The 21344-nt window shown below is 37.1% G+C and overlaps 1 protein-coding gene across 13 annotated transcripts in view; it reads left to right on the top strand.

Moving 5' to 3' along the window:
• dmd (dystrophin) overlaps nt 1-21344 on the top strand; it is a 2688357-nt gene that overhangs the window by 1763997 nt on the left and 903016 nt on the right. For all 13 annotated transcript variants that reach the window (XM_051926236.1, XM_051926244.1, XM_051926242.1 and 10 more), the window contains one exon: nt 6441-6549. In XM_051926236.1, the coding sequence (XP_051782196.1) occupies nt 6441-6549 (109 nt within the window). The remainder of the gene's footprint in view (nt 1-6440; nt 6550-21344) is intronic.

The following is a 21344-nucleotide window of genomic DNA, read 5'->3' as shown; positions in this document are numbered from 1 at the left end:
CACTCAATCATACCAATGCAGTTTACAGTTGTCAATTAACCTATCATGCACATGTTTGAAATGTAGAAAGAAAATCAGTGTACTCACAAAGTCAACTATAGAATACGTTAACTTCACAAAGGCAGCCATTAAGGTGGGATTTGAACCAAGGCCTATAGAACTATGAGCCAGCAGCACCAACCACTGCACTGGCCAGTATTACATCTTCTTTGTTCAATCTATGTATTTTTCTGTGAAAAGTTTTGGTTAATACAGTAAAAAACTAAATTTGTATGTGTGACATTCATGTTTTATCTCTGCTTCAATATGTTACCAAGAAATGTGTTAACTTTTAACTGCCTTCCCAAGCACTGCGGCATATTGCAGTACTTCTCAAGTCGTGTTCTGTAGGGGTCACTGTGGCTGCAGGCTTTTGTCCCATCCTACTTCTTCTTTTAATTGCACTCCATCCATCCATTTTCCAACCCGCTGAATCCGAACACAGGGTCACGGGGGTCTGCTGGAGCCAATCCCAGCCAACACAGGGCAGGAACCAATCCCGGGTAGAGTGCCAACCCACCGCAGGACACACACAAACACACCCACTAGGGCCAATTTAGAATCACCAATCCACCTAACCAGCATGTCTTTGGACTGTGGGAGGAAACCGGAGCGCCCGGAGGAAACCCACACAGACACAGGGAGAACATGCAAACTCCACGCAGGGAGGACCCGGGAAGCGAACCCAGGTCCCCAGATCACCCAACTGCAAGGCAGCAGCGCTACCCACTGCGCCACCGTGCCACCCTAATTGCACTCCTGCCTTATTAAACAAGATTTTATTTCCCAGTTTCTATATATTAGTATCAGTTTCTATATATTAGTATCAATCCAGAAATTAAAAAAATGTTTGATGAACTTTTATTGGAATATAGCAAATGTTTATGTATGTTACACATGGGGATAATTTACTCTTTTTTTTTGTTTTTTAAGATTTTCATCATCATAATGATCATTATTTGTATTCCACTATTCAGGTGTTCTGGTTATTTAAGACATTATTAATTTTATGCATTCAGTGTAATTTGCCCTGGAGTCTACTGTGCTCATCATTAATTGACATTTTTAAAGTAGGCTTACGGGAGCAGTCTCCACAGGCAAAAGGGGGAATTAATAGGAAGCTGACAGAAGAGAGTTAAGTATTAAAAATTTTTGGAAACCTACAATAATCCCTAATTTAAATCACACAGTACGGTGCTTTTCTGAATGCTGAATAAAAGAAAGCAGTGGATTAAACAATGAGCACAATTAGGGGTAAAATGATTGTCTGATTGTGAAACTGGTTGGAACAAAACCTTACGGCCACAGTGGACCACCAGGACTGGACTTGAGAACCACTGGTGTACTGCATGCATCCTGAATTTATAGGTTATCTTAAGAAAAGTTGTCTATGAAATAATGGTGGCAAAATTCATTGTTTGGTAGTTGACATCACAATGTTTTAATCTACCATTAATGGGATGTGCTTTGGTATTGATAGGTGTAATAAACTGAGCTGGTCATTTTAAACAACTCAGCAACATCATAGCGGCAAAATTAAAGGTCATAATTTGCGTCTGATAATTAAAACTTTAATTTAGCAGTAAATCTATATTATTGTGGGCTACATTTAATTAATTATTTAAGTTTGACTTTGCTACAAATAATTTTTAATAAAATTCATAACTGGGTACAAAATACAGTATAGCTCTAGTTTGTTTGCTGAAAAGCATGTACAAACATGCTAAATAACAATAGTTACTTTTAAATGTTCTTATGCCCAGTTTGGCCAGAGATTTAGGTGCCTCGTGATGTCATAAATGCTAAGGACTCTGTACAACATGTCACAGAAAAAGCTCCAGTTTACAGTATAAAAAGTTACTAAATTCATTTGAGAAAAGTTAATATATTTTAAAGACCTTTCATTCATAGTAACATGTGGAATCATGTCAGTCTCCACCCAATATTTTTTGAAATGTTGTAAGTAAATTTAAATTAAAAATTTTATTCAGTCAACCATGCTGCTTATTCTTGTTAGCAACAAGCTGAGTATGGCAACCCTTTCTTCACTTTCCTCAAATATTATTCTTGGGGATATTTGGCATTCCCTGGATAATCTTGGAGCTAAAGTCAATCTCAGTTACACCTCTGAACTTCTTTCAATGTGGTGCATGGTCACTTGATCATTCTTAGTCTACCATTATCATTCAACAACAACATCATTTATTTATATAGCATGTTTTCATACAAATGATGTAGCTCAAAGTGCTTTACAAGATGAAGAAAGAAAAAAAACAAAAATATAAGATTAGGCAATACTGAGTAACAAAGAATAAAGTAAGGTCTGATGGCCAGGGAGGACAGAAAAAAACAAAAAAAAAAAACACCAGAGGGCTGGGGAAATAAACAAAATCTGCAGGGGTTCCAAGGCCACAAGACTGTCCAGCCCCCTCTAGACATTCTACCTAACACAAATGATCTAAATCAGTCCTCATGGTTTTCAGGATTCACGTGTAAGAATTAGATGTTGACGGTCATGTGGAAATCTGGCCTTCAATCCATCAATGTAAGGACTGCATGGTGCCTTGATCTGGTGGTGGTGGTGGTGGTGTAGATCGCCACCACAGAATACCAGAAAAAGAACAGCAGAGAAAGTAAGGGTTAGTACAGATTATGGAGCCATGATAAAAATGATAATAAAATTCATATACAGAATATCAGGGTTATACCAAAATGAAGCTATAAGAAAGCCATATTAAAATAATGGGTTTTTAGCAGTTTCTTAAAATGCTCTACCGTATTAGCCTGCCGAATGTCTATCAGTAAGCTATTCCAGATTTTAGGTGCATAACAGCAGAAGGCTGCCTCACCACTTCTTTTAAGTTTAGCTCTGGGAATTATAAGCAAACACTCATCTGAAAATCTAAGGTTACGATTTGGAGTGCAAGGTGAGAGGCATTCCGAAGTATTAGATGGAGCGAGATTATTTAAGGCTTTGTAAACCATAAGCAGTATTTTAAAGTCAATTGTAAATGGTATGGGTAGTGTATTGACATCAAAACTGGAGAGATATTCTCTGATTTTCTTTTCCTAGTTAGATTATGGCAGCTGCATTCTGCACTAGTTGCAATCAATTGATGTGTTTTTTGGGTAGTCCTGAGAGGAGTGCGTTACAGTAATCTAGTCGACTAAAAGCAAAAGCGTGAACTAATTTTTCAGCATCTTGAAAAGTTGTAAGGGATCTAATTTTTGCTATATTTCTTAAGTAAAGAAATGCTGTCCTAGTGATCCGATTAATATGTGATTAAAATTTAGGTCAGAATCAATAATTACCCCTAAATGTTTTACCTCTGTCTTTACTTTTAAGCCTAATGGATCAAGTTTATTTCTAAACTTACAAAAATACGCCTGTGATCAGGAAAGCTTTAAAAATACTACCTTAACCACCAACAAATTCTAGGAAAAGACCTGAGACCCGACTGACTCCTTTTAGCACACTTCTTGACTGCAGTCTTGAACAAGCATCACTTAGACTAGAGAGGTTCTGATATCTCCTTGGGTACAGGCAAAACTCTTGTGGAGCTCAAAGTTGAACAGTTATGTTCTGTGAAGGTATTACTTGTTGCCAATGTCAAAGAAGATAGTTAATTAAATAACATAATTCAACTTTTTTTCCCTTTTTAATTTAGCACTTATTTTTCAGTTAGGCATAATTACGTTTTTTTTGTTTTTGTGAAGTATACTTATGATTTTTACTTTGTGTAATGTGCTAATCTACCTTATGTTACTGGTTATGTTATCTCTAATTAAATGGAGATACTGACATACACTTCTTGGTTACTGAAGAATTGTCATGTAGATGACAACAGGCTTCACATTTGTAATGAAATTTAGTTTTCTCTTGGTATAATAATCTGGTTGTGTTTTATATTTAATTAGCTTAATAATATAATAGTGTCCGATCTTAATTGTATTGTCCATATAGAAAACAAGTAAAAAGCTGCTCTATGGGGACTACATTGGTCCAGTGGTTAATATTGCTGCTTCTATTTCATCGTCCCAGGGACCTAGATTAGGTTCCTGCTACAATCACTCTGTTTGTGCAGCTGGCACATTATCCCAGTGTTTGTGTCTCTTTTTTTCTATGTATTACACACTCCAGTGACCAGCATGTAAGATTGATTGGTGATTGTGAAGTGACTGTGAATGTGTGTGATTGTAAATGTGATAAATGCAATAAATAGCATCTCATCTTGATTTGATTTCTGCTTTGCTTTCGGTGGCATTAGTTCTAACTTCCTTGAATCCTGGGCTGGAATAAAGTGGGCTCAAAATATGGCTGGATGGTTCACTAATGCTTCATGGCACCCTATTAAGTACACAGTACTGACTGATCTTACTAAACTTTAATGTACTGTATCTTGATTCCTTCCTTAATGAAGAACAAGTCCATTAGGACATATTGTAAAGTTTACAGACTGTTAATTTTTATAAATATAAAACAGCACAATCAGAAATGTTAAAATGACAGAAGGTAATTTACTGAAATTCAATGTTTTCACAACAGTGTATACAATTACATTCATTTTGGCAGCCAGAAAGAATCGAATGTAGACACCAACTACAAGCTAAAAAGCAACATTTCATTTTCCCAAGTTCCATAAATATACAGTATTGGTTTTGTATCTTTTAAAAATGTCCACCAAATATACTATGATTTCTTCAACTGTGTAAAAAACAGATCACTTTCCAGTGTTACACTATTATTGTAGCAGGAGTGCTGTTCTCAACATCCTGCAAGTGAATCTTTGACTGCCTTGTTTTTAACTGTTTTCGGACATTTCTTAAAATCACCTTTATCCAGTATTTCTTCAACTTATAATATTTTTTCACAAATGATCAGAAAAATGTTACAGCATTATTCTCCATTTTCATTTTAATAATACAAACAAAGGTAAAGAGTTTGGGCACTGAATGGTGATCCCCGTATTACTGTAGTATTTGATTACAAGAAAGGCTTTCTCAAAAATACATCTTTACTGATGGAAGCCTCTGACTAGACTGGGGAAAGAAGGTGGTGGTGCTGGTTATGAAGTCGATGAAGTAGAAAGGCTGGGAACAGGCTCCTGAAAAGCTGAAGTGGTATCACTTCATTTTACCCACGATTCTCTGGGTCTGCAGAAGATAGGAGAGAGAGGCATTAGGAGGCAGTGGGGTGGAATTGCAAGTCAATAAGCCTAGAAGTTCTCTCCTAAGCATGTGTGTGTGACACGATTTATGTTTCATTACCAACATCTAATATCCCATTGATCTCATCTTAACAAAATATTCCAGCTGAGACCAAGTCAACAATTTTACAATGTAAATATTAAATCTAATTTACAACACACTTTTCTAGTTCCATGGTACCAAGTCGTATTCATGCTACAAAACAATATACTCTGCATTTATTTTGATGTGAAACACCTAGTTCTATTAAATATATACAACATTTTACAGGGTATGTGAGGAGCAGGCCTAGGGATGTTGATGCAAGACTTTGAATGTAAACACATTTCTAAACGCTCTGTGATATCCGTATTTACTTTTCATGCTGTTACATTTTAAACATTCAAGACTGCAGTTACAGATTTTTCATTTTTTTTGTACTAAATTATTCAGTGTCTGTAAAGAAACTTTTGTATCACACCTTAGATGTGCAAGCTGTTAGGACTACTAGTCAGGAAAGTGTAAGATTTAGTTAAACTCAAACAAAAGTGGACTTGTACCATAAAGTAAACATGAGTCCAAGAGCTTTGGCTTGTTTTCTTGAAAATGTGTAGTATTCCCAATTGTTATGTAGTGTATATGGTATCCTAAATTTCAGCCTGCCAGGAAAAATATCTTGGATATGGATCTACTCTCTGTGGAGATTATTTACACATAGTTCAGTCCTAATAACCACCATGAACTCTGTATGCACCGAATCTGCATTTGAAAGAAGGATAATGCCTGAAGGAATTCTTTCACTTCAGACATGTTCTAAATAAAGCTCAAATGCTATACAAGTTTTATTTTTTCTTATTGGAGTAAGAATAATAAAGTACACATTTCAAGTTCATGATTTATTAATTTAACATCCAATTAAAAAAGGTCCCTAAACATTTATATGACATGCAATAAATTTAAATGCATATCTATAAAACATACAGTATATACAATATTTATGCACACAGTATATACAGTATGTAAAATATGTAACAATTTTTGTTCATCAAGCAACTACAGTCAAAGGAAGTCTAGATGAGGTTTCTGTTCGTAGATTTAAATGCTAGACCAATACTCCAAGATTTATCATGCACCAGGCCAGCTAGCGTTTGTGTGTGCGTTTTGCATGAGTGTGTATATATGGATTGTTATCATTTTATTTTTTTGTTATGCAGGGTAAACTTGAAGATCTGCGCTCTGATTGGAAAACAATCAGTATTTTACTTCAGCAATTGAAAGCAAAACCAGAAGCTGGAGCAACAAGTGTCATTTCTACTGGTGCTCGTAAGTTTCTTTTTTACAGACACTGTATTTTACTGGGAATACATAAAATTTAAAATGTGATAAAAGGTTGTGCTTTATGTAAATACAGATAATTAGGGATTTGTTTAAAATGTGTTTTATAAATATAGAATACCTGTTGACATGGTGTAACCCAAACAAAAGGCAGGCTTGATGTCCAGAATGGAAGGCAAAGGCTATAGATGTTGAAAACAATTTTCAGGGGCATCTGAGGATTTTGTGTTTGTTTAAGATTAGGAAAGAGTAGATTTAATAGTAATGAAGCTGCCAAAAGATTTATCTTCTCCATACTGTTTACAGTATTACAATAAAGTTTAATGTTTGAGTCTACTATTTTGTAACCACATATAGTTTTTTGTGGATTAAATACAAGGTGCTGTAAAAAAATGTTTAGCTAGTTGACTTGGCTGTTTGCACATTCAGTCTTCATGGGTCTATGAGTTAAGATCCAAAGTCCAGTCCATCTTGATTGGAGCACTTGCTGTGACAGACATATCTTATATTCAATGAATTCAAAAACAGGGTTACCCTTTACCAAGAATGGCAACAACAACATTTATTTATATAGCGCATTTTCATACAAATGATGCAGCTCAAAGTGCTTTACATGATGAAGAAAGAGAAAGAAGACAAAATAAATAAGAATTAAAATAAGGGAACACTAATTAACATAGAATAAAAGTAAGGTCCGATTGCCAGGGAGGGCAGGAAAAAAAAAAAAAAACTCCACAAGGCTGGAGAAAAAAAAATCTGCAGGGGTTCCAAGGCTACGAGACCACCCAGCCCCCTCTAGGCATTCTACCCAACATAAATGACCTCAATCAGTCCTCATAGTATTCAGGGTTCTCATGGAGGAACATGATGATGATGGTCATGTGGACTTCTGGCCTTTAATCCATCGATGTAGAGACATCAAGGTGTTTTGATCGGGTGGTGGTGGCACAGATCGCCACCATAGAAAACCAGAAAGGGGGGGGTAGGGGTTAGGGGGTTAGTACGGATTGTGGAGCCAAGAAAAAAAAAAGATAATTAAATGTATATACAGAATATCAGAGTTACACTAAAATGAAGTTATAAGAAAGCCATGTTAAAGTAATGTGGTTTTAGCAGTTTTTTAAAGTGCTCCACTGTATTAGCCTGGTGAATTCCTATTGGCAAGCTATTGCAGATTTTAGGTGCATAACAGCAGAAGGCCACCTCACCACTTCTTTTAAGTTTAGCTTTTGGAATTATAAGCATTTGAAGATCTAATGTTGCGATTTGGAGTGTAAGGTGAATGACATTCTGAAATATAGGATGGAGCAAGATTATTTAAGGCTTTGTAAACCATAAGCAGTATTTTAAAGTCAATTCTAAATGACACAGCTAACCAATGTAGTGACATCAAAACTGGAGAGATGTGCTCCATTTTCTTTTCCTAGTTAAGATTCTAGCAGCTGCATTCTTAGTTGCAATCGATTGATGTCTTTTTTGGGTAGTCCTGAGAGGACTGAAAACAAAAGCGTGAACTAATTTCTCAGCATCTTGATCATTATGGCCATTGTAAAGAGGGCATATGTCAAACTCAGTGTTTGATGATGGTGATTTTCTCTCATGTAAACTGAAATCTGCCTTGATTACAGAAGATCTTCTTTAGCTTTGTTTGAGTTTTAGCTCTGAGACCAAGAGAGAGTGTTCAGTTGCAGGTGCTTAATGAGTCTTAGTGCCAATGAAGGCAAACTCAACCCTAGGTACACTATCATAGACCAGGGGAAAGCAGTCATCAGCTCCTGATAGAAATAATGAGATGCAGTCATTATGTGAATTAAGGATCTTGGAAAAACATTTACATCTGTTCAGATGTAAAAAAATAAGTCGAAAAAGTACAATCAAAGGATTCTGTTACTTTTTCTTTTTTAATTATGCATACACACACAAGTAGCAGGAGAAGTGGAGCGATGTTTATGAAGAGCTGGGCCTGGAAGAACGGTGTGCATGTGGGCAGATGCAGTAAGATGATGGAGACGATACTGTAAATAACTTTCAAGTAACTCGTAATGAAGTTTTACATCTTCATCAGTGGCCCAGTGAGAGCAAATTACAGAGTCAACTACTAGGTTACATATGTCATATACACCGTAATGGATTGAATAATTTATGTGTTGTTATGTTATCATGAGTTATTCATTATCTGGCAGTTGCATTGTTTCCTACAAAACAACAATTAAAAGAATAGATCCATTGAAGCATCCACAACCATTTTATTATTTTACATGTCATTTTACAACTGGGTTGACTACATCCTGCATTTGTCCCATGCAAAGAGCATTTTCTTACACATAGTTGCAATATGTTTCTTCCCTGTTCCCTGCTTTCAACGTTCTGTAACTCTGTAACTAACATTTCTGTAGAATCCGACCTTTAAATCTTACTAGACTCTGTTGGAGTCATATTTTGTATTTTTACTTGGGTAGTCAGTAGTGTTGATTGGTGAAATTCACCAAAGTTTTTATCCACAGTGAATATACTATGCCCACTGGTGACCTTGTACACTGAATATTTTTCTGGAAATTTGCCATGCGGCTCCATGATGGTTTTCAAGGTGAGCATGTCACAACAGAACTGTAGTAGCAATGTGCAGAACTTTCACGCATGAATACTGTAAGATGATTGTTGATCTGCTTCACGCATGAATGATATCACAACCCAATCAGTGCTCTACTCAGTTTTCCATCCCACATGTGTTTAAAAAAAACAGACTTGCAGCATTTTCATTTGAGGGGTACGTTAGCGGACCATAATGAGTACTGCCACCGGATATATAACACTGATCCCTGTGTTGGCAGCCAGCCCCACATGACTAACTTGCATGCAAAATTAGCCATTTGTCCAGCTACAATCTCAAAAGAAGCCTTAAAGGAGCCCTCAAAAAATAAAGGACACCCTGTGAAATAATAATAACAAAATATGTATTACTATTTACAAGGTTTTTTATTTCTTCTTGATGGCAGAAAAACATGCAAAGCATCTTCACAGATACATAGGAAACAACAATAGAACACTGCCACTATATGGTACAGCCAGTGTATGCCCCACTGAGTGTGATGTTAGTTATATTTTTACTTATTGTTAGTTTGTAGCCATTTGTTTGTGGTTATCATTCCATCTGTGTCATTTGGTGTTTCAGGCTCAGTAGTACAGTGGTTAGCACTGCTGTTTTACAGCTCAGGTCATACTTGTGGCCACAATAACTGGTCCAGCATATTTGGTAGGTACTTCCCTAGCTATCAGGGACACTTAAAAGGCCATTGTGCAATTAAAAGCCACTCAAAACTAGTTTAATTCCACCTTCTCCATTGACTTTAATGCATTTTGCGGAGTTTAGCAAAGTACCTGAACATTTCCATGATTTCACCAAACTCAGTGAAGTAAACTCTTTGGGGTGTGCTCATCAGTATTAGTCAGTAATAAACAACTGCTCACCATAAGTTATGAGAAGGTCAAATGTCATTTTAATTAAAAATCCAAGATCTGATTTGATTGTGCAGTGTAAGAACTGAGAGACTTTGGGATTTAAAATATATTTTGAAATTTGTGTGAATTGGTTAAAGCAGCTGCCTCAGACCTCCATTATCTTGCATTGCTCATGCTGACAACCTTCTTCTGTCAATACGGAGACCTCTAAAGATACCCAGTCCTTATGTGCACTGTTGTCTTTTGCATTGTCCAGGACATCTTTTTAAAATGTCTTACTCTCTGACTGAATGCATTTATATTCTCATTTTTACTCTACAGGTTCAGATTAAACAATTTAATATGCTACCTACAGGTAGCTACTCTCTATAATACTGCCTAATTGTGTAACTTAGTCCATATTGTATAGCATTTTGTGACTGTACAGTTGGATGAATTGCTGAAGCTGTTTATTTTGTAAAATTGATGATGACAGTCTAAACAATTTTATGATAGTGCATTCTGAGAATTTGTTGTTAAACGAGGACTGACTGAATTACTGTGGGAAAAGTTTAACCTGCAATCTTTTTTTTTTGTTCAGCAGTATTCATTTTTATTTTTTTAAAGAAAGTAACATTTCTAAGAAATACACTGTAATTTACACTAATTTGAAGAGGAAATCTTTGAAAACACATTCTGCAGAGCTCATCTCTAAAAATCAAGAAGAGGAGTTCACTTCTTGAGTCAATTCCAAATGTATGATAGTGCAAATAAACTACATGTCACATTTCATTTTTGGAGGTAGCCACTGGAAGTAGTTGATTGCAGTGCTAAGGTGACCTTTTTCTATTCTTTAGGCAACAAAGGTTGTATCTGTTGGCAAGAGCCTTCAAGTCAAAAGCATGTTTTATCTAAATGTATGTGTTATGTTACAAAAAAGCAATATATCCATGGGGGTGTTGTATCAAAAAGTAGGGATATTTTCTTTCTCTTACACTTTTTAAATGTTAACTGCTAAACTATACTGTTTGGAAACTGCCAATTGATTAAAGTCAAGGTTACTTTATGTTACTTTAATACAAATGTTGCATCTTAATACAAGTGTGTATTCATAATGATGGACATTAGTAATTTCAATCAATCACCTAATTCATGAGGTCTATTTAAGCAGGAAAATAAATGCCAAGTCTTAATTACACTTTCTACATTTAAGATGTTACACAGTGCTAAAATTAAAAGAGCTGTTATTCAAAGGCATCTGCAGAACGATGTCAACCCCAAAAATAAGGGACTTTGATAGGAACCAATAGGAAAGAGAAATAAACCTAAACAGTGCATTAGGTTGAAATAAAACAGCGATAACAGTAATTAAATCCCAAGCAACATCTAATATTTAGATTATAAAATGTACATTTTATTTATAATATAAATAATGTAAATGGAGAGCTACTGCTTAGCTTGTTATTTAAGCTCTTGTGACATATATGTATCAAAACATTGCCACGTTAACTTTTGTAGCAGTGCCAGAAGATTCCTCATTTAGACTTGTAGGTCATTGCAACATCACATCAATTCTCCCAGCTCCCATTTACTCATAGCCATTCCTCTGTAAATTATTTATGAGCAAACTTGCATGTGTAAAGGGGAATTTTATAGACACATTTGTTAATCTCCTCATAAGTTTACCTAAATCGCTCAAACCTGATACTGTTTGCAACTTAACATAATCTTACTGGTGTTTCATTCATGCATGTTGGCTGTGTCAGACAAATGATATACAATTTCTGCTAATTTTAGTGTTTCACCTACCACTATGGTTAAAATAAATTGTGCAATTTAATTGAATTTAAAATGCTGCTTCACTAATCTGACTAAATTGTCTTTGCTAAATTTAGGTAACAAGAATTTAGAGAACTCCATTGTACAACGCTGATCTGTAAAACAATAGCTTCCAGAAAAAACAGAATGTTATGATACAATTCCATGCTGACAATGTATAGCTGCCAACTCTCTTTTGATGAATGTGTATTAGAAACTGTGCCACAAATCCACTAGCGAGTTGTGTAATCTGCTATCCCCTGTGATTCTTAGCTCTTATAATCTGATAAACACTCTTAAAGAACTCAAGATTTAACAACTCACATGCTCTCTGACTCAAAGTTGTATAGTGTAACATCAGTCTAATAGACAGCGTAGTGGAATCCAGCAATCCAGTTGGTGCATGAATGCACACAGTGCTGTTAATGTCAAGCAGGAAGTGGAGGGCAATAAAAAGGGGAAAAAGTGAGTGTGAATTTAATCAATGGATATAAAGTGTATTACAATAGGCTTTGTAAGGTCTTTAGTTTTAACAGGTCAAATGTGGCTCCCTCAAATGTGGCTCCGTTTCACCTTTGTAGATGTATGTAATCTTCCAACAAGAAATGCAGTAAATAAGATTTTTTAGACCAGCAAGAGATCTGTTGTTTAACCTCCTTGGTGTTAACCCCAAGCATTACTCTTGGAATTCTGTTATTACAGTTAAGACAGAGTGTTAAGCCCGAATGTTAAGCCCGAATAGCTCTTGGTACAGTGTTCTGCTGCATCTACTGGATGAAATAGCATCTTGCTGCAAAAAATCATGAATATTTCTATGCAGTCTGCCACTTTATGCTAAGTCTATGGTAACTCATCAGAATTCATGAGTGGGGCTGAGTATTCAGCAGAAATCCAATGACAAATGGAAAGCCATAAAACCTGTTTTAGAACAAACTGAAACTGAGCCATTGCTTGAATCAAGCGATAATGATGGCAATGTGAATTGGTCATTGTACATTGATATGGATAGTAAAACTGATGCATACAGCACTGCACAACCAAATCACCTTGATATGCTTGGTGAATTTAATCCTGTGAAGTTTCACTGTGGTTTCGTAGTAGCTATATTTCTCAAAAAGGCAAAATATTGTAATCAAGTGCAAGGACTCCCTATGCACTGTTCAGAAAACAGAAACTGTCATTGTTCATGCAAGAAGAAATTTTTAGAAGTCATTAATACTTGCCCTGTGGTAGCCTGCAAAACGGGTGCGTAGATCATGCAGATCAGGCACTGATATTCTACCATACCATGTGCAAGCAACAGAAAAAATATTATAAGAAAGGTTTACAAAGAAACATTTTTTCTGTTCCGATTGTGATGTCTATCTATGGGTTGATGACTTTTTCAAAACATATCACATGAAGAACATATACTAAATCTGCATAAGTACAGCAGTGGACACTAGACATATCTTTCCAGCTGTATGTCTAGATGTTTTGGTATTTACATTTCTGTTACACTTAATAACATTGCTGTGGTGGGTTGGCACCCTGCCCAGGATTGGTTCCTGCCTTGTGTCCTGTGTTGGCTGGGAGTGGCTACAGCAGACCCCCGTGACCCTGTGTTCGGATTCAGCGGGTTGGAAAATGGATGGATGGATTAATAACATTGTTTCATATTGAAAAAAAATTCATCATTTTTGGCTCGTTTTTCCAGGGTTAAATATAATGCTAAGGAGGCTACTGTTGAAGTTACCAGAGTAATCAGATACAAGGGTATTGTTCGTGACATATTTGCAAATACAATACAATACAATACAATATAATTTATTTTTGTATAGCCCAAAATCACACAAGAAGTGCCACAATGGGCTTTAACAGACCCTGCCTCTTGACAGCCCCCCAGCCTTGACTCTCGAAGAAGACAAGGAAAAACTCCCAAAAAAACCTTGTAGGGAAAAACAGAAGAAACCTTGGGAAAGGCAGTTCAAAGAGAGACCCCTTTCCAGGTAGGTTGGGCGTGCAGAGGGTGTCAAAAGTAGGGGGTCAAAACAATACAATACAATACAATACATAGAACAGAACAAATGACATAGCAGCTCCTTTCACAGCTCAAAGTGCAGGGTGAGAAATGTGTCTCTCCTCTGTGAAGTGATCTGTGGATGAAAAGTTTGTGTAGGTTAGGTGGTCAATGGAAGGAGATCAAGGGAGTTTTCAGAAAAAAGGATCCTATGGAAGGAACAGTCTGCGAAATGGGGAAATTATTTTTGATTACTTGTGGGAGTGATAAAGTGTTAGGGTAAAATAGGAAGACCAGCAGGATATGGATTTTAGTATTGGAGTTATTCTTGGAGAAGATGTTACGAGCTCTGCTCCTGGATTGATTGAAGACCTTGTCCACAACATGAGAAAAGTATCATCACTTGATGAAGATACACTTATTTCTGAGGGCTTCATTACAAACATCAACCTCATGACTGCAGAGGTGGCTGAGTCTAAGGCACTGTGAAGAGGCTGGGAGTTTTTTAGTATACCAGTGATGGAAGGAGGTGTAGAGAAGGTAACTTTGTAAGTCAGTTGACTTGTAATAGACAGAGGTTTTAAGTCCTGGAAAGCTGATAGAAAGATTGAAATCTAAAAAAAGCTGTGGTGGATGCATTCACTGTAAATCTGACAGATAGATGGAAACAAGTAAAATCATTAATAGCATAAAATTCCTGTAGCTGGCTCCTAGAGCAAGAGGCAGTACCAATACAATCATCAATGCATGTACAAAGCCTATGTAGGAAGAAAACTGCTTTTACACCCAGCTGATGAAGATGTTGGCATAGCTAGGTCCTATTGTGGCACCCTTTACAAATCTACTGACCTTTTGAAGAAAGTTGTTATCGAAGGAGAAAGTAATGCAGTTAAGAAACAGTTCTGCCAGTCTCATGAGTGTGTTCCTGGGAGGATCCTGGACTGGACATCTTTTAAATGCCTGTCTGAGGGCAATAATACCTTCATTGTGAAAAAGGATGGTGTATAGAGAGGTGATGTTCATGGTAAGGATAAAGCAGTCAGGACAGTGGAACCTAAAGCTGGCAAACAACTAGAGAGCATGGTTAGTATCTTTATAAGTATGAAGGTAGACCTTCAACCACTAGTTTTGTAAGATAGATGAGGAAAGCTACAATGTGAGTAGTGTGACAGTCGTATGCAGAAAAAAATAGGGCATTCAGCATTGCCTGGTTTGTTGGCTTTGGGAAAAAGGTAAAACTGAGAATTATGTAAGCTTACCTACTGCTGGTAATTGTCTCTCAGATTATGTGTGAGGACAACATAGGCAGCTGTATTAAAGAACTGTTTTGAACCTTCTGCAATATTAAGGTCCTTTTGACAGGCTCCTTTTCTGCAGATTTGATGACAATATTATCTCGATAGTGCAGAATATGTAGTTCACCTTTGGCAAGGTTGGACATGTATTTGTTGGGACAAGAAAGTTTACTAGGTATCTGGTTTGAGCCTGATTTGTGAAATAATCAACAGATGCAAAAACAGATCCAGAATTTCTGTTTGGGATTAATGCTTTCAGAGACAGCATCACTCTCTTTTACAGTGCCGGCTTCTCCGGCAAATTATGCTGTGAAACGAATCCTGCAAAAAAAGCAGTTACGGTTGTTGTAGACTTGTGGCACTAAAATGAAAGACAGACTCTTGATAAGTAGCTATAATTCATCCTGTCAAAGAGGGATGTTATAGGGTATAGTTACTACAAGATTATTGTTGGAGAGAATGGAGCAAGTCTCCCTTTCTGGCTAGTTTTGCAATCAGCAATTATGTTAATTCTTATTTTTCTGAGAAAGCCGTAGAGCCTGGAATTCAAAGTTATAGTGTGGTTATTGAGGAAAGAAAAACACTGATGAGCAATGCAATGCAGATGGTTCTTCTTCTTTGATAGTACCTTCTATGCATGTAAGTTGTTGTTTAAGGGGATATATGTTGGAGAGCATTCATTTTTGGGAAAAGTGGAGAATGAGACACTTCATATTGTTCTGAATGACCCAAAGTCTGCTGAGTTGAATTTTAGGAAAATCCTTTGGGTAGAACCCTGTAACAGTGGACAAGTGTCAGACAAATGCACACTACCAGTTTGGGTAGAACCCTGTAACAGTGCACAAGTGTCAGATAAATGCACACTACCACAATCTGTTTGCCAATTGGCAAAACAATGCTGAGTTTTGGCCATTTAAAAGAGGAAAATACTGAAGACAAATAATACAAATTGAAATAACCTCTGTCAAGCTAAATCTGAGTGTAGTAACCTGTGATTGAAGTTGTATGGACTATTTCTCTGTTATCTGTTTTAAAGATTGGCAACATGCAAGTTGCTATGGGCAGAAAAGATTACAGTACAGTATCTATTGGTCCATTCATCCTCTAATCTCCCTTAAGCAGGGCAGGGGGCAGCTGGAGCCTATCCCAGCAAGTAACAAGCACAGGTACGAACAACCCTTGGACAAGGTGGCAGCCATTGCAGGTCGAAAACACACACATAAAATCAGGGGATGATCTAGCATAATCAGTTCACCTAACCTGCACCAGAACAAACCCATGGGGACCCATGTACGAACTAAGTGCCATAAAAACTGTGGCCTTGAAAACTGAGGGAAAAAAAACATTGCTTACTATATTTTAGTAGCATAATGCATTCTTTGATGTAGGTGCCCAGTCACTCCCTAAACTGTACCAAAATGACATTAATACCTCAAGTTTACATGCACTGAGTTTTTTGTGTTCTCCCATGGTTTGAAAGTAAAGGATCTTGGCTCAGTTTATATGGTGATTAGGTCATGGCTATTCACAAATCAAATATTTTTAAGTTTTACAGTACATGGTGAGAAGTGATGGAGAGTAGCTAAAAACCTATGGATGCACATATAGTTTTAAATTAATTTGAGATTTATAAATGAACTTGGGCTGAGACCTGGCATACATACAGTTTTATAAATCTGATTTTTTTTGTGTAAACGGCATTTTTGCCTTTCTAGCATAAGCAAAATTTTAGCATGGAATCTAAGCAAGTTTCTATACAGTACATGAGTCTGTGGAGCTTTGACGTGGCAGTGCTAATCACCTGGTATACTGTACATGCACATTACTTGTGGTATACTGTGTGTCAATTCCTGTGCTTTTACCTTGAACAATGCTGTAAACAATATTGCACTTATTAAATATTTGCATGGCAAAACATCAATAAGATGTATTCTCTGGAAAAATGTTAGTGTTATTTTCAGGAAAGGATCCATTAGTGAGAGAGGATTTTACTTTTTCCCAACTGCTTTGTCCCTGTTTAACATCAAGTGGTGTGTAGCTGAATCAAATCTCTTTCTCTGATTGGAGGTGCTTCAAGGTCAAGACCTAGTTTTGTGAGAAGTTTTATTTTGCAGTGCGGTTGACATCAGACACAAGCTGAAAGACAAACTTCTCTAATAAAGCTTTCAGATTCAATTTGCTGTCTGTGCATTGCTGGTGGAATCTCTGGAGGTCACTCACAGCATGTGCTGCAACACCAACTGAGAGTATTATTAAAAAGAGATGAACCTTAAAATTGACATTGGGCTTTTGAGATGGTATAGGTATATTAATATAATTGCGAAAATTGTTGACATATTCTGTATAATGATAGCTGAGCAGCATTCAGTTTCCAGCTGCTGGCAGTGACAATGATCTTAAGAAAACAGTATAGTTTATACATTCATACATTGTTGTAGGAACCCTGCAATGAAAATCTGCAGGCTGTACTTGATTAAAGCTTTGCCATTAATTGATAGGTTTTTTTAGTTCTGTAAATGTACTTAGGTAGCCAGGCTTGATAATTACTGGGTCCTGAAGGATCAGGAAGGAGGGAACAGAAATGAAAAATGAACATAGGCAAAGGTCAGCATTGAGTGAGATTGCCATTTTAGGTGTACTTGGACTCATAGATGCTCAGAATTCAAAGATTCTTCAAGCTTTATGCAAAACTGCTATTTTCATGTGACTGTGAATAAGCATTCTGTGCTTATGATGGGGTTTTTTATAGAATCAAAATGTTGCTGAATGGATTATATTAAAATGCTTGATTTCTATAGGAGGTTATTGTGTAATACATTTAAATTAGTAGATTAGTAGATATGCAGGTGCCAAAGTACTGTGTGAGATTAATATTAACATATCCGGATGTTAAATTGTTGAAATAAATACAAACATAGTTAAAAAAAAGGCTTTTACTGTTAGCACTTTGTCTTTTGAGCTCTCTGTAATCTTCTTGTGTATTTTACCTCCGCTTCCTGGAACGTAATGAGTTCTGGTAATCCATAATGCAGTTGTGAAATATTTTTCCCATTTCTCATGAATTTTTGTTTCTGGCTACATTGGGTACAAGGAATGATCTAGACCTGAGAAAATGTTAATGTATCTATTTATTAATATCTATTAAAAGTAAAGACACGTTAACTTCCATTCAGTCTGAAAGAACTTGTGCCTCACAAGTATAATATACTGCTTAAAAATTACCTTGAGTTCTGCTTGATAAAGTGTGCTATTGAAGCCAATGTCCTGTTGGCTTTCTCACATACTGTACATTGTCTGATTGTGAACATTAAACCTGCTATCACTCATATGCCAAATGGCATCCTTCTATTCAATGTCTAAATTTGCTTAATCCAATTCAGCCACTTTTCTTACTCCTCCCTTCTGCCAAACTGTACCAGGTGATTGACACTCACACCAAAAGATTCAGGGACAGTTTCAATCCACAAGTGTGAATGGTCAATCAAAAGAATTTTAATATTGTACATGCACATAACAATTCCATTGTGCTGAGGACACAGAACAATAAACCTCACTTGACTTGATTTGGTTTAGAGTATCACAGACTGCCCCAGCAGCATCAGATGCAAGGTAAAAATGTTCCCCACACCTACTGGACAATGTATCTACAGTAATATACACTACTGTGTGTGATGTGGAATGAAAACCGGAGTACCTGGAGAAACAAAGCAGAAAAAGGATGAGCGTGCACACTCTGCAAAGACTTGTGTAGAATTCAAAACTTGTCTTCTGTGCAGCAAATCCTCCAAATTCTCCATCTATATATATAATTCACTAAGTCCATGGCAAGCAAGACGCACGCAAGACACAGCCACAGCCATGCCCACGCCCACCAACTCACAGAGCCCCGCCCACCAACAATTCACTAAGCAGCCGACCATGGCATATAAGACAGAGACCAGACCATGGCAAGCAAGATGCACGCAAGTCCATGCAAGCAACCAACAATTCACTAGGCAGCTGACCATGGCACATAAGACATAGACCAGACCATGGCAAGCAAGATGCACGCAAGACCATGGCAAGCAAGACGCACGCCCGACAGAGCCCCACCCGACAACTCTAACCCTCCTCCTGCGTCCACCCTTGCTCTCGAGGCATGAGCAGGCAGTGCACATGGTGTACGCACGGAAAGCAGGCAGGACGAGTTTCACACCAAACATTTGAATTGTTTTTAATGCATATTTGTGTTTTATTGTTTAGAAGCTAATCACATTTTATCATTTTATTATTATTTTCCAAAAGTAAAACATCGCATGCCTAATAAGGACAACTTGCGGTTGTGGGTGTTGGCAGCTGTACAAGGGCAGCATAAACGCACGTTGACTCAGGTGGCATTACTCCACGCGCCGGCACTTCTTGCAAAGTACTGGTTGACAACCATAAGCACATACGTTTGGACAAAGTGGATCCAGATTAAGGGATGGATGTCAATGTGCAAATCTGTGGTAATAAATAAATTTTAACTTGCGAAGTCTTTCGTATTTTCTCTCCTTTAACTTCGATTCAGTCATGTGACATTCCCATGAGCACTCTGTATGATATTTGAATATTGTAGGTTGGTGGTGATGGCCACACCCAGTAGTTGTTCTATACTGTGTCCTGAGTCACTTTCTCCCGCGTCCACCCTCACTCTCGAGGCATGCGCACTGCCTGCTCATGTGCCCGTGCCTAACTCCTCACCTGAGTCGCTTTCGTCTGTGTACAGTCCACATGCACTTGTGAGTCACGTTGACTGTTCATTTTCCAAACACATCCTGAGTCGTTTTGGTCTGTGCTACAGTCCACATGCACCTCTGAGCCACGTTGACTGTTCAATTTCCTGTTAGATTGGCCATCGCAATGACAATTAATAAGGCACAGGACCAAACTTTCAAAAAGATATGCCTGTATCTACCAAAACCAGTTTTCAGTCACGGACAATTGTATGTTGCTCTCTCCAGAGTTCCATCTTCTCATTCACTTACAGTCATATCCTCAAACCCACCCCATTTGGACAACTGTGTCTTTCAGGAAGTGTTCACCCATCAATAAATAATTATGCGGCTCTACCTGCTACAGACCACATGCACCTCTGAGCTATGTTGACTTTTCATTGTTCTTTTCGGTTCCGGCTGCTTTTCTATATATAATCCACCAAGTCGCCCGACCATGGGATACGCACGCTCGCACGACAGAGCCCCGCCTGCCAACTCTAACCCTCCTCCTGCATTCACCGCAATGTACTGGAATGCAGTACATTGTGTTGCTCTCTCCAGAGTTCCATCTTTTCATTCACTCACAGTCGTATCCTCAAACCCACCCTATTTGGACAACTGTGTCTTTCAGTAAGTGTTCACCCATCAATAAATAATTATGCGGCGTGGGTTGGCTAGTTCATATTATTTCTGTACTTCAGCTTCCAGCTCTATGTGTTGAGGTTTTTTAATTTATTTATAGTAAGTTTCCTTTTTCACATATCTTTTATCAGAGCTCATCTATAGGGATTTTGTTGACTCTAGGGTATTTGCTAATCTAATTTGATGTCACCTCTAAATGTAACCAACTTATTCATTATTTTTATGCAAATTAGTTGTATAAATTAAAAAAACCAACACTCTCGCACTAGTCCCTTTGGGACCTGAGCTTTAACATATCCTCATTTATAACACATTGTTTTCTAAATTGGATGTCACAGTGGTAAGTACTGCAGCCTCATTAATGATCCTGGGTTCAAACACTCATTGGCTTTGTAAAGTTTGCATCTTTTTCACTGCATTATCTCCTTTACCTCCTACTCTCCAAAGATGTGCAGGTTAACTTAATTGTCCGACTGTGGTTGAAGGCATGAATAGGCCATGCCATGAACTGATGACCTTACTGCATAGGCTCTGGCGCTCTGTCATCCTGAAAAGTATTAAGTAGGTTTGAGAAAATTATATTTGTTGTGAGTTTAAGCCAGTTTTGTACCTGGCTACAAATGCTTATATTTTTATGAGCAATGCCCTATGATTTACCTTGTCTTAATATTTTTGAAAGTTAAGATGCATATCTTTTGCTATTAAATCATAGTTATATTTTATCATAAAACTACCCTGTTAAAAGTGTGTTACATTATTTTGTTATTTATAATTTTATCATTGTTAACATGTTTATTATTATTATTAATAATAATAATCATCATCATTTTCCCATAACAGCATTTTGTGCACTTT

This window comes from Erpetoichthys calabaricus, chromosome 4 (assembly GCF_900747795.2).
Source record: "Erpetoichthys calabaricus chromosome 4, fErpCal1.3, whole genome shotgun sequence".
In the NCBI taxonomy this organism is placed as follows: domain Eukaryota; kingdom Metazoa; phylum Chordata; class Cladistia; order Polypteriformes; family Polypteridae; genus Erpetoichthys; species Erpetoichthys calabaricus.
This window is presented reverse-complemented; position numbering and strand designations above follow the sequence as displayed.